Below are 13755 nucleotides of genomic sequence, written 5' to 3'. Positions count from 1 at the left end.
TCAGATGGATGTTCAGTTCTCTGACAGCTTTAACATTGTGGAGATGGACTACGCTGGAAGCTGGGCTTTTTGCAGAACTGGTCCAGTTTGGAAAGGTCTTCAGTCAGCACCTGTTCCAGTGGTGGTTTGGAATGCCAAACAGATGTCGTCTGCACAGATGAATTTGCAGGATTTGATGGATGGTAGGTCGTTTTGTGTAGAGGTTGAACAGGGTTGGATAACTAAACTAACTAAGCCCTGCAGGACTCCATTTCTCTGTGTTCTCCGTACGCTTGTGTTCTGTCCGAGGTGGACTCTGAACCTCTGGTTGGTCAGCAGAGTTTGAATTATTGCCGTTGTCTAAGCAGGGAGCGTCCTTTGTGAGTTTCACTGTGAGGTCTTTGTGAGTTTCACTGTGAGGTCTTTGTGAGTTTCACTGTGAGGTGTTTGTGCCAGACGGTATCAAAGGCAGCTGTGAGGTGGAGGAACACAGTCCCTGTCTTCAGTCATCTACCATGCAGACATCTACACCCCCCACTGCTCCACTTCCATCTAGAGATTCTAGACCAACCCTCCATCAGCTGACTTCACCGTCCAATCAGCTTGGACAAAGGAATTGGAGTCCAAGGAGTTCCCAAACAAACTTTGGGAACTTTGTTCAATCTTTTTATAATATTTGTATATTTGATATTTCTATATATTGGCAAATGTATTAACATTGTTAATAGATACTGATAGCTTTTATCTATCCAGTCTGTAATCACACCTTGGGTGTGACTGTGAGGTGATGATTAGTGATGGTGTGCACCTGCACAACGTCACCACTCCTTCAAAAGAGACTTGACTCCCACAACTCCTCACACTGAAGAAGGCTGTTAGCCCAAACGTTTGTCCCGATGAAATAGAGAAATAAACCATCTTGAATTTTTTTCTTGGTGTGTGGGACTTCTCTACTTTTTATGATGTCGACTTAAGCCGGTGACGCACCATAAGTCAGAGTGCGGTACAAGAAAGTTTATTAAAACAAATGCTTGCAATGATTTCAATGTGTTTGTAAAGATGTCTAGTAACAAAAAAACGTGTACAACACATGTTTGCAATGATTTCAGAATCATGAGAAATGGTTGACTAGACTTCAAGTCTGCTCTCCTACTGCAGTGAACATGTTGTTGACAATTGTTCATGTCAATCACTCTGGATTCATTCATTAATTAACTCAAATCAATCATTGTATATATATCGATTCATTATTAGATCATTATTTCCTCACTCATGTCATTATGTTTTCATTGAATATTCATTCTCATTCTTCACATGTTATTGTATGATCATGTGTAGAAGTCATAATTGTTTAATAAATTGATTGTTGACAGTCTGTCGTTCTTGTGTATTAATATTCATAGTGTTGTCATGACAACATGGCCACAGCTCATTGGTCGTACAATAACGACATTGGATCTATTATTTCATATATAAACAGACAATGCCATTTACAATACAACTACAAGGCTAGCAACATGCAAAAACTAAAAGTTGTATAATGATGCATTCAGGTTGCTGTTGAGGGTAACAAGATGGCAGAGTGCCAGCCAGCTGTTTGTGAACTTGGGGGTTCCTAATTCTACCTGGCAAGCCCTTAAGAAACTTAATGTATAAATGCACGTGTCGATTAGAAGAGACTCACTGTGTCATTATGATTTTAACCAACCCTGTGAAGAGTTCTATTGGTTCTTCTCCCTGATATGGAGACACTGGAGCAACAGCCTCTCCAGTCTGTCAACATATTATCTATGCTTCTCTTTTATTGTGTTGTGTTTGTTTTGTGTTTAGCTTTTCTTCTCTATTTATTGTGCATTGTCATCTTGTATTTTTGTACCCTGAGACTGGAATACATATTCAATATAATATAATATTCACAGCTATATTTCTGAAAACATTTGAAGCGAGACACTGAACGCACTAACCCAATATTTATTCACTTGACTTCCCGTTGTTTTCTGAGGTGCGTTGCACTGGACTCACCCCCCATATGTTTAATGTTTCTGCGCCCAGCACCACGGATACAAACTCACCTCCATATGTTTAATGTTTCTGCGCCCACTGCCACAGATACAAACTCTCCTCCATATGTTTAATGTTTCTGCGCCCACTGCCACAGATACAAACTCTCCTCCATATGTTTAATGTTTCTGCGCCCAGCACCACAGATACAAACTCTCCTCCATATGTTTAATGTTTCTGCGCCCAGCAACACAGATACAAACTCACCTCCATATGTTTAATGTTTCTGCGCCCAGCAACACAGATACAAACTCACCTCCATATGTTTAATGTTTCTGCGCCCACTGCCACGGATACAAACTCACCTCCATATGTTTAATGTTTCTGCGCCCACTGCCACAGATACAAACTCTCCACCATATGTTTAATGTTTCTGCGCCCACTGCCACGGATACAAACTCAACTCCATATGTTTAGTGCCATGGACGACAAGACGAAATATTGCCGTCTTTGTAATGGATGCCAAGGACGTAACGAGGCCAATGTTTTAAAAAAAAAGATTATTATTTTTTATATTTTTTAATTCTTAATTCTTTCTTACTTTATAATGGGCACTCAGAGCCTAAACTGGTGCCCCACCCACTGGCGCATGTTTCTGCGCCCACTGCCACAGATACAAACTCAACTCCATATGTTTAATATTTCTGCGCCCAGCACCACAGATACAAACTCACCTCCATTATGTTTAATGTTTCTGCGCCCACTGCCACGGATACAAACTCAACTCCCACTGGCAACTGCAGAGGCGCTCCTTCAATTTCAAATGTATCGCTGCACCCCTAATAGAGATATTGATTTTATATGTTGTTCACGTGCTGTTGCCCCAGTAACACTGAGACGGAGGACGCTGTTGTGTAATGTTTGTGATTAAATCTACATAGATCCTGTTAAACTGACATGTAGCCACGTTCTGTTGTGTAACGTGTGCTGAACTGGTGGAGACAGAAAGGGGTTAAAGAATGTCCAGAGTGTAAGGAAATACAATCAACAGATGATTTAACCCGTAACCTGACTCTGAAGATGGCGTGTGAGTTCCATGTAAAGGCGAGACGCAAAGCTGCATCACAGCCTGAGTATCTCTGCCCTTTGCATCATGAGCGACTCCACCTGTTCTGTCTGGAATGTCAACAGCAGATAAAAAGAGAAACTGACAAAACAGCTGAACGCAGCTAACCCTAACCCCATCCTGGACCCGCAACAGTGCCCATCCAAACCTCCGCGTGTCCGACGATCTGACCAGCGTGAGATTTGGAGAACGGCAGCAGCCAGGGGGCGTAGCACCAAATTCTGGGGCCCTTAGTGTGTCCCACTTGTCACCCCAGTCCGACGCCCCCTGGCAGCAGCATCTCCCCGACAACCCAGAGAGGTTTAACCGCTTCTCCAATGTTGTTGTTTCTGAGGTCTTTAACTCTGGCTCTCACAGCTGGGTCGGCGAGGCTGGTACCAATAAGCACTTTGCGCTGGGTGTGGTCACAGAGGACAAGATGTCCTGTGAACGACGCAAACCCTCTGTGCTGCCACTGAAGAACAAACCTCAGGGATTCATGCACTCACTTCCATATCTGATTCTCCCTTTCATAGGCTCTTCCTTATATGACTTTATACAAATTGAAATCACCACCCAATACTCGATGATGGCATCGTGTCTATGGTGATGGGACAGACACACTACATTGTGTGCCCTTGTATTCTTTCAAAAAATAGCGACGTGGGGTGCCAAGCCGATTAAAAAAAAACGTGTACAGACGTCTTGGGCACACCATGGGGTAATTCTCAGGAAGTCTGGAGACGTCTTGGGCACCAATTGGGTTTTAACACTCATTCGATGGCATTAAGTCGACACAAGCGGACTTGAGATCAAATTGACCTTTTTTTCTCTCCTGCGATTTCATTCCACCGTCTTCCCTCGGGAACTTCTTTGATTACCTTTTACTTGCACGACATTTTTCAATCCCACTCATAACTCACAGGTACAATTAATTTGGCTTAGAAGCAGAAACTGCTGTTAAGGTGTAAATGTATATATAGCCTTGATTTGCATCAATTAAGGTGGTTGCAAACTGGACGTGTTTGCCACTAAAAATCCGAAAAACGCGCTTCTGTGTGCAGGGACCTTGTCTCTCAACAGATGGATGATGGCCCATTGATGAACAGATCATTGAAAATAATAATTGGGTATGCACGAACGACACGTTCAAGAGCGTGCCCATCACCCTCGGAACCAGCCCAGAGGACACAGACCAATATAAAGTACACATTTCTTATTCTTAAACAGAAAGGGCATTTCCCAAGTTTTTCCCCCCTTTCGCTCCCTCCCCCGACCCATGTCATCCTCTTTCCAAGTGACTCCATGCAGTCTCTACTTTTTCTAATAAAACAATTGGACCAAGCTGGCCTTGATGTGAACTTGGACTCCTTTTTAGGTTGTTTTAACAGATGAATATTGTTGGTGGTTTTACGTCCATTTTACCATTGTATTTAGGATTTTTATCATTATAGGGGTTAACTGTTGGTTTTAATGAACGCAGAACAGCACACAGCTACAATACTACTAGTGCTATCCATCACCATTAAGTAGTGGTCCAGAGTTACCCAGAATCCACAGGGTTGCAGGGGTTTGACTTTTAGCACACATGATTTTATGTCTATGTATTTTATTGGTTATGATTGATTTAGATGCACTTTACTGTGCAGCTCAACACAGAGAGAGACAAACAGTATTGGACCAGAGCCTGTGGGTTCTAACACGGGTTAAATAACATGACCAATGATTACACATGATTATTCCCTCGTATAGTTTTAGTAATTTATATTATTTTAACCCAAGTTCCTGTGCCATCTCCTGGTGACTGTTGGTATGCGGTCTAGCCTAAACTATTTGCCTCTTGGGAAAAGGATGCAATAGTAGTTAAAGGTAAAAAATATATATTATGTATTGTCTTTTGTACCTCTGCTTTATTTTTTCTATTTATTTGGCCACAAGGCCCTTAAATATGTATGTGCACTGTTGTTCCTAAATACTGTTTTTTAATTTTGATGGCTTTTTTATGGTTAAATCACTGTTTTACTTTATTTATTTTACTGTTCAGCAGCGTCTTTTCCATAGCCACCCTCTTACATTACCTAGACTGCTGGTAGTAACGGGCTATTACATGACATATGCATGGTTTCCTGTCATTGGCTCATTGTATATAAGACATGCCCAAATGCTACGACCCATGACTCTGATGAAGACTGCAAGGTCGAAACGTTAGTCGTTTTGTATACTCAGCACCTTAATAAAAGGCTCTAAAGGTCCGTGTTGCTCCAGTCTCCTCTCCTTTTGCAACTTTGATGTCCCTGCACCTGTGAAGCACCGGATCAGCCGCTTGAGGCGCGTTGGTAGACTCCCTTTGTAAAAAAAATATATCTTTGGTCTGGATGGATGGATGGATGCAAGGATGGATGGAGGGCTTTGTATACTCGATTGGTAAAATATTTGTAGTACTTTTTCAACATCCACCCCTCTGCTCCTCCTCCCAGGAGCCCAGGTGAGAGGTGGTCCAAGACCAGAAGAAGAATTTGATTAACTAGTACAGTATTCGAGTACAGTGGTTCCACAAACCCTTTAATTTTCCTGTTCTCCTCTTTTTTAGTCTTTAGTTCTTTGACACATTATTTTCTTTTCTTTTTTTACAGAGAAGCCTTTTTTATTATTGTATATTACATTGTACAGTATATTTTTTCGGAGTGCTTTGACTTTGACTGGTGCGAGGTCGTCCAAGAAGACAGGAAGGAGAAGAAGAATGAGCAGCGCGGGCAGTGTGTGAAAGAATTTACGCAAATTGTTTTTCTGAATGTCAACAATGGTCAGGCTCGTCCCATGGTTTAATTTGTCATCTATAATGTACATGTTAACTACTGTATTTACTGGAATCTCAAACCTGACACAGCTACCGATCATAATCTGCTTGGTTTTGGTTTTCCCCAGAACAAGCCTCAGGCTGCGCAACAGTAAAGTAAGCAGGAAGTAATTGAACAACCAGTAAAACACTGTAATAGCCTACAGACAGACATCTGCCGTTACAAATCACTTTATACTTTATGCAAGGTTAAAAGTGTTGAAGTTCTCTTTTAAGATGTGTTTGACGTCTTTGAAGATGACTCGAATGTTCTCCGTATCAGTAGCACAGGTATAGTGTCTGTAAAGGTCTTTCTGGTGTCCAACGTGGCGGTCCTCATACATTTTTGAGATGAACGCCTTTGCGGCTTCAGCGTCTCTCCGGGGGCCTATGAATGAATCAGGCAATAATACATTTAATTAAAGTTTTTCACCTGAGGCCAATTCTACAAATGCCTTCTAAATCAGTAGTTAGGCATTATATATATGGCCGCGGACCCCCATCTGACAATGTGTTGTGCCAGGGACCCCCAGAAGATAAAAAGAATTCCAAACATTTTTTCAAAAATGTTCAGATGTACTGTACAAGCTTGCAGTGAGGCACGAAGTGAGCTTGTATATCTGCTATTTATCTCTTCTAAAGAAATGTTCTAAATCCTACGAGTTTTCTGGAAAACGTATGATATAAATAGAAAATGACACAGATGCTTTCCCAGTTTTAATTTATGGGTTAAGAAATATGACGGTGTGCTTCACAGTCATTACTGCTATGGCAGTGATGTGGTCAGGAACGAGGTCCCCAGCGAAACGTGTTAATATAGCATCAAAGATTAACCCACTTTAAGCCTATATATAATACACAACGAGCTGTGATGCGGCGCTTTGTGATCTTGTAGATCTGCAATCCAATCCAATATTCTATCGGGGTTCCTTCCTGGCTCAAAATCTTTTCAGATGAGGGTCCGCTGCCAACAACATTCATTTGGATGTCCTTTACATGAAACGGTTTGAGCACAGTTATAGTAGATGGTAAAATCCACTGAGGATTTTACATACTGTGTAAGGTCAAGGCTGAACAACTGGCCATATTTTCAACCAGTGGTGGGTTCAAATGTATTGTGATAGAAAATATTCATTTTAGAACGACTAGGTTAGCCTATTTCAACCATTCGGCTTACTTCAGAACTTGGAACTACCGTTTGTATTAATATAAGCTGCACACTGGGAAACCACTGAAGTAAACCTTAACCTCTTGCACGCTCTAGACTTAGTAAACTGGACCTGAGTTGGCTCGGTGCTTTGACCGCTTTCCCCCGTCTACACCAAGATCTGCTATTTTTGGCTAATGATTGCCCCAGAATATGGACCCCCAAGTGGTGTTTACACATACAAAGCATAGTGTGTTTTACCATGAAATTCTGGGAAGTAGTCTGCCAAGTCGGATGTTTTGATTTTCTCTTCTAGCAAGTCTGTTTTGTTGAGGAAGAGGATGATGGAGGTTTCCTGGAACCATGGGCTATCGATGATGGTCTTGAACAAGGCTCTGCTCTCTTCCAGTCGATTCTGTTAAGAGAGAGTTGAAGATCTTAAACCACACAATCTACAACGATGCGACGCATTGTGAGTTCGTAGATCTTCTATTTTCAAAGGCTGTTTATACATTGTATACGGTTGAAAACTTGTGAAATGGGGCATTCTGCATTATGAGTACTTTCTACGTTTGGTACTTTTAGGTACATTTTGATACCAATGCTTTTGTACTTTTACATTTGATACCAATACTTTTGTACTTTTACTCAAGTAAATAAAGAATTCCAGACTTACGGTACTTATAACAGTATTTCTGCATTGCATTTACTTGTGAGTAGTGCTTACCTGGTTCTCACACTCATAGAGGACCTGGTCATACTCGCTGATGGCCGCCAGGAATATTATGGCGGTGACATGCTCAAAGCAGTGGAGCCACTTCCTTCTCTCAGTGCGCGCACCGCCCACATCCACCATTCTGTGCCCATCGACAAGATGAACAAATGGATTAACTAACACACTGTTGTTTTTGAACGGGTCACAAGGTCTGAATCTGATTACGTGAGGTTCCTCCCATATCTTGGATATTGATTAAATTCATGAAATCTCTTTGCCTGGTATTTTGATAGGGGAGATTTGTATTTATTTTGTTCTGTTAAACCTGAGGAGTTTATTATTATTGTTAGTTATCAGAGATCTCCTTTTCAAGTAAGATCTGGCATGTACATTTGCATACCTAAATATAAACTAAATGCATTATGAATTGTATTAGATATGGCTGTGTTGTGTACATGACCATCTTTTTGATAATTTAGAACATAAACAAAGGGTATAGGGGTAAAAATGATTGGAATAGAGAAGCCACTTACTGAAAGATGACAACTTTAAGATCAAAGCGGTACTCTATGATGGCTGTGGTGGTAACCCTGACTCTCAAGATGTCTTGCTCGGTGGGAAGGTACATTGGGCACGTGATTCTGGCCAAGTCATTTAAGTAGCTGAAAAGTTAAGAAGAAAAAGGTTTAATACCCAACAAGCACGGTCAGGACCTGGACGAATTAGTGAAGTCTTGATTGTGGCCAGATCAAGTCGAACCAAGACTAGTCATATCTGGCCCAGAATATCACCTGATTTCAACCAACATAAATTCTGCCCACTAAGACGGATGTCCCTGGATGAACCACAGAGAGTCCGATCGAGGCTAGATCCACTTAAGTCATATCATAACTAGTCAGATCTGGCCCAAAATAAGCTATATTTTTCAACTGGTGAAGACGTCCTGCTAATGACGTAAAGATTATCTCCATATGGGCTGTGATCTGGCCTAGTCCTGAACGTCACCGGAGGACGTCATCATAAAGTCATCATGACATCATTTGGCTTGCTGGGTACCTACGGATAGCAAAATCCCATATTTGTTAAAGGGAAACTTCACCCCTTTTGCAAAAACATATATGTTAACGACGTTTAGAAGATTTAGAACACTTTCCTGGTGGTCATTATGTGTGCAATATGTGGTTTTTGATATTTTAGATTTTAGCAGTGAGCCCAGAGTCTCTGATATCATGTACACTGGGCTCACTTACTTCCTGGACTACATGTTGTCTCAGTAAGACAGCCCTCCCCCTATCCACAAGTAGGAGCAGTGCATAAAAGCATTATGGGAATTGGTGTCCAGGAAGGAAGTGAGCACAGTGTCGAGAGACACTGGGCTCACTGCTAAAATCTAAAATATCTAAAACCACATATTACACACATAAATACCCCCAGGACTAAATCTTCCAAACGTCATTAAAGGTAGAGTAAGTGATTTCACTCAAAAAACCTTAGGTTTCGTTTTTGGCTGTGGGACCTAAGCCTTCATCCAATCAGGATAGAGAGTCAAAAACGAAACCTAAGGTTTTTTGACCCCCAGGGGTTAACTGGGGACAGGGAGGAACTCCTTATATGGTCAGCACACTCTATAGTAGAGAGGATTATCACAACAAAACAAAAAAATAAGTGATATTTGAATTAAGTGAAATCACTTACTCTACCTTTAACATATTTTTTTTTGCAAAAAGGGTGAAGTGGTCCCTTTAAGGTTTAAAAGGGAAAGTGCAACCCAAATAAACTTTTGCAAGTTCAAAATAATCATCCGAGGTGCTCCGCTGAGCTTGGGAAACCCAATCGCTGGATGTTTCTGCGTGCCACTGATACGTTGCATCTCAACATTTCAAGGTTGGCACACTGATTGGTACACAATGGGTAGCCCTTTAGATGATTGTTTTGCATTCAGATGGCAGCAAACTCACAAAAGTGGTCTCGGCACACCATCAAAAACATTGTACTTCTAAACTGTTCATCAGTGTTTAATGTCATCAATACAGTGCTTCGAAAAACAGCTGAATTACTGAAATGAGTAGCCTCACGATGAATATCAAAGAAAAGGATACCTTTAAGCTCACAACATATCTCATGATGACACCTATTTAAAAAATAAATAATAATCGGTGGCTAAGCTTATAAAATATTGGTTTGCCAGATGAACAGTTCATGCAAATGGTTATATTTAAGATGTATGATTGTCTTACTATTCGGCTGAATCATACAATTGGAATTCCTTTCTGCGGTCGTAACACTTTTGAATCCCCAGGTCACTCCACACCCCTTTGATTGCATCCACCTGCCACGGTTCCAGAGCGGTCAGCAGTCTTGTGTCCACACGACTTAACTTCTCTGCATGCTTCTGAAATATATCATATAGGCCAATACTATAAGACAGTGGTTTTCAACCCTTTTCATATCAAGGTCATTTATTCAGCATTTGAGCCACGGACGACCACCATTTGATGATATTTAGCCTGTCAGATCCAAAACGTAGAATATTTGGTATATCGTCTGATAATATTTTGGCCACAATTGAATGCTGTATTGATGTTTGTACCATAGGACAGATAACAGGCCAATGCTGATTAAAATAGCAGTTCTTCTGCATTCTCTAATTGTGTAGACTTCTTGAAAATTAAGTAATGCAATAATTCTTTAATAAGTATTGAGTGTAAAATGAAACTCATTCATTCATTTTACACGGTCAAGAGTTAAATATCTATAAAGGGTCCATTTGTTTACCAACTCTCCATAATTTAGCTGGGGACCAGACCACCTGGAATCCCTTTAAGGACCACTGGTTGAGAACCACTGCTATAAAACAATATTTGACCACTTTACTCACAGTGGAGAGATCACATTATTCTGAATAAAAATGCATCTCTTTATCACCATGTAATGTGCGTTCTGTGTCCTTTGCAATGAGGACCCTTTGTGGGTCAAAATGTTAAAGGACCACTTCACCACTTTTCAACGTATCTTCATATAATCGGTCCTCACTAATAATCATGATAAAATGGCACGATTTTTTTCTACTCAGTCTGTGTCTCATAGGAGGGCTGTGGGCAGTTTAGAAACCGTCTTCCAGTGACATCATCATTAGGCAGATTTTTTTTTAAACAATATTTATTTTACAAACATTTTTGAATTTTCATTATCGTGAGAAGGATGGCTTCCATTTTCGCATTGCAACTTTTTAGGACTAGAAAGCCTGCCATTTTTATTAGCTTGTATTCCCCATCGATGATGTCACTGGAAGACGGTTTCTGAACTTCCCACAGCCCTCCTATGAGAAACAGACCGAGTAGAAAAGAATTGCGCCATTTTATCATGATTATTAGTGAGGACCTATTATATGAAGATAGGTTGAAAAGTGGTGAAGTGGTCCTTTAATAAACTGACTGGGAGCATGCAGTAAGTCACATTACGTGTGTGTGTGTGTGTGTGTGTGTGTGTGTGTGTGTCTGTGTGTGTGTGTGTGTGTGTGTGTGTGTGTGTGTGTGTGTGTGTGTGTGTGTGTGTGTGTGTGTGTGTGTGTGTGCACGCGTGTGTGTGCGCGCGCATGTATTTTACCATCTATCTTCATATAATTGGTCCTCAATAACACTCATATATTATGATAAGATTTCCGTGAACTCACTCTGCATCTCAGACAAAGGCTGTGGACAGTTCAGAAATCTGTCTGCAAGATATTTCAGCATGCTAACTTTCCAGGAAGATAAATACTGTACTTCCTTTTTCTTTCTATTAGCTTGGAATCCCCATTGATGTCATTAGTAGGAAGGTTTCTGAACTGGCCATAGCCCATCAGACAGAGATTGAGTAGCCAGAAAGGCAGAAACTGTGCCATCATAAAATGAGCGTTAAAAACAACTTATATGAAGATAAGGTTGAAAACGGACAAAGTTCTCCTTCAAGCATGATATTGGAACACCAAATAATACTGTGATTCCAATATTAATGTGAAAATAGTAAATACCCATTTTACAATATTTATTCATGTAAAAACACGAATTGAAATAGCAAGTTTATAACCAGATAATAGACCGACATATGTGGACATGGTATATTTAGATAGGGTTCAGTGTCTTACAATGTTCTGTTCGTGTTCGTAGTCGATGTGAAGTGCATTCATGGCCTCCATTAATACTTGAGTGGCCGTGACGATGTTTTGATGCACCAATTTAATGAAGCCTTTCTTGTCAGCATCATTGTACCCAGCACCATGAAGGATCCTCATCTGTTTGATGAATGTGCTCTTCCCACTCTCACTCGTCCCTGCATGGGAAAATAAGACCAATGAGATCAAAGCCAACTGCAGAAATGTCTATGACGTGGCACTGAAAATTACCTGAACAGAAATCAGTTGCAGGTGAACATGGTCTCAGCACAACAACATAGATAGTGTAAGTAATACTTAATTTGGTTAAAACAAAACCTTTCGATTGCCATCAAGTGTTTGTTCGGTAACATGGGTCTCCTTGTCTCCAGCTCTTTAATAGAATAATACAATTGGCAACCCACCAGGTTGCCAATTTTATCCAATCAGGAGAAAGTATTTCATTTATCAGCTTCAAGGCCAAAAACGTTTAATCCTGCTAGAAATCCAATTTATTCTACTAATTTAGCCGACAACAAAGGAAATCTACACTTCCCATTCGAGTTGCGATCTGTCAAAGTGTTGCGTAGTAATAATTATTGAATTAATTCGGGTAGACTCACCTAAAAGAAGCAACTTCAATTCTCGAGTTCCTTTCCTTTTATCATGACGAATTTGATTCTCTATTTCCCTGTTTAGTCTGCGGCCCTCTCGTTCTTCAAAAGATTCGAAAATTGTATTGATTTTGTCAAACCACATGACCTCATCTTGATGGTGGTAAGGACCAGGCCAAGAGCACAGAGTAGAGAGCACAAGAGTTTTCAGGACAACATCAACCAAGTGTACAACAGTGTATAAAATGTTAATGTGTGATTTTGTGTGACAGACAGATACTCACGTTTTGAAATGAGTGTAGAATTAAACCCATCTTCTCCTCCATGTTTCACTCTGTAGGAAGTACAACAACAATGCATCAATGTCTGACTGTCTAACACAATGTCTCCACTAGCTGACACTACGGTGTTTCACTCTGTAGGAAGTAAAACAACAATGCATCAATGTCTAACTGTCTAACACAACGTCTCCACTAGCTGACACTACAGTGTTTCACTCTGTAGGAAGTAGAACTACAATGCATAAATGTCTAACTGTCTAACACAACGTCTCCACTAGCTGACACTACAGTGTTTCACTCTGTAGGAAGTAGAACAACAATGCATCAATGTCTAACTGTCTAACACAACGTCTCCACTAGCTGACACTACAGTGTTTCACTCTGTAGGAAGTAGAACTACAATGCATTAATGTCTAACTGTCTAACACAACGTCTCCACTAGTTGACACTACAGTGTTTCTCCTATCATTATCTTGGCCCTGAAGCTCAGACATACTGAGTCACTGCTGCCCAGTTTGGATCTCATCACCTCCTCAGACTCCACCTTTACCCCTATAGCACTCCACTCTCCTTTTATACCTTCTTGATGTAACTTTACTATGCACATATAATGGATATCCTTGCTGTCGTGAGGAAATACATTTTCTAACATTTTTGATAGATTTATTTAGTAGTAGTAAAAAACGCTTCTGACAAAGCAACCAACTCCACCGCCTCTCTCCTTCTCAAACTAAAAGCAACTAACTTCACCATCTCTCCCTCCCTCCCTCTCTCTCATGCAGGTAATTGACAATATGTATAAAGTCACAATACCAAATTTGAGGCAATATTCTTTGTTTTCAAAATATAAGGTTTTCTTAATTTTTGGAGTTGGTTTCTTCCCGACAGCAACACTATGTCTTTGTATATCAACCGCAAATGTACAGAATGCTATTTAGATGTTAA

General features: G+C 40.5%; 1 protein-coding gene across 1 annotated transcript; it reads right to left on the bottom strand.

Moving 5' to 3' along the window:
- Positions 1 to 6104: 6104 nt before the first annotated feature.
- On the bottom strand, positions 6105 to 12624 carry LOC308332249 (guanine nucleotide-binding protein G(q) subunit alpha-like). The gene is made up of 7 exons (XM_080788025.1): positions 12539 to 12624; positions 11910 to 12094; positions 10021 to 10175; positions 8317 to 8445; positions 7796 to 7925; positions 7330 to 7483; positions 6105 to 6309 (listed from the first exon to the last, which is right to left on the bottom strand). The coding sequence occupies exons 2-7, from the start codon at positions 12054 to 12056 to the stop codon at positions 6122 to 6124; spliced, it is 903 nt and encodes a 300-aa protein (XP_080644151.1). The 5' UTR covers positions 12057 to 12094; positions 12539 to 12624; the 3' UTR covers positions 6105 to 6121.
- Between the last annotated feature and the right edge of the window lie 1131 nt (positions 12625 to 13755).

This window comes from Protomyctophum bolini, assembly GCF_963924005.1.
Source record: "Protomyctophum bolini genome assembly, chromosome: 17".
NCBI classification, from domain to species: domain Eukaryota; kingdom Metazoa; phylum Chordata; class Actinopteri; order Myctophiformes; family Myctophidae; genus Protomyctophum; species Protomyctophum bolini.
This window is presented reverse-complemented; position numbering and strand designations above follow the sequence as displayed.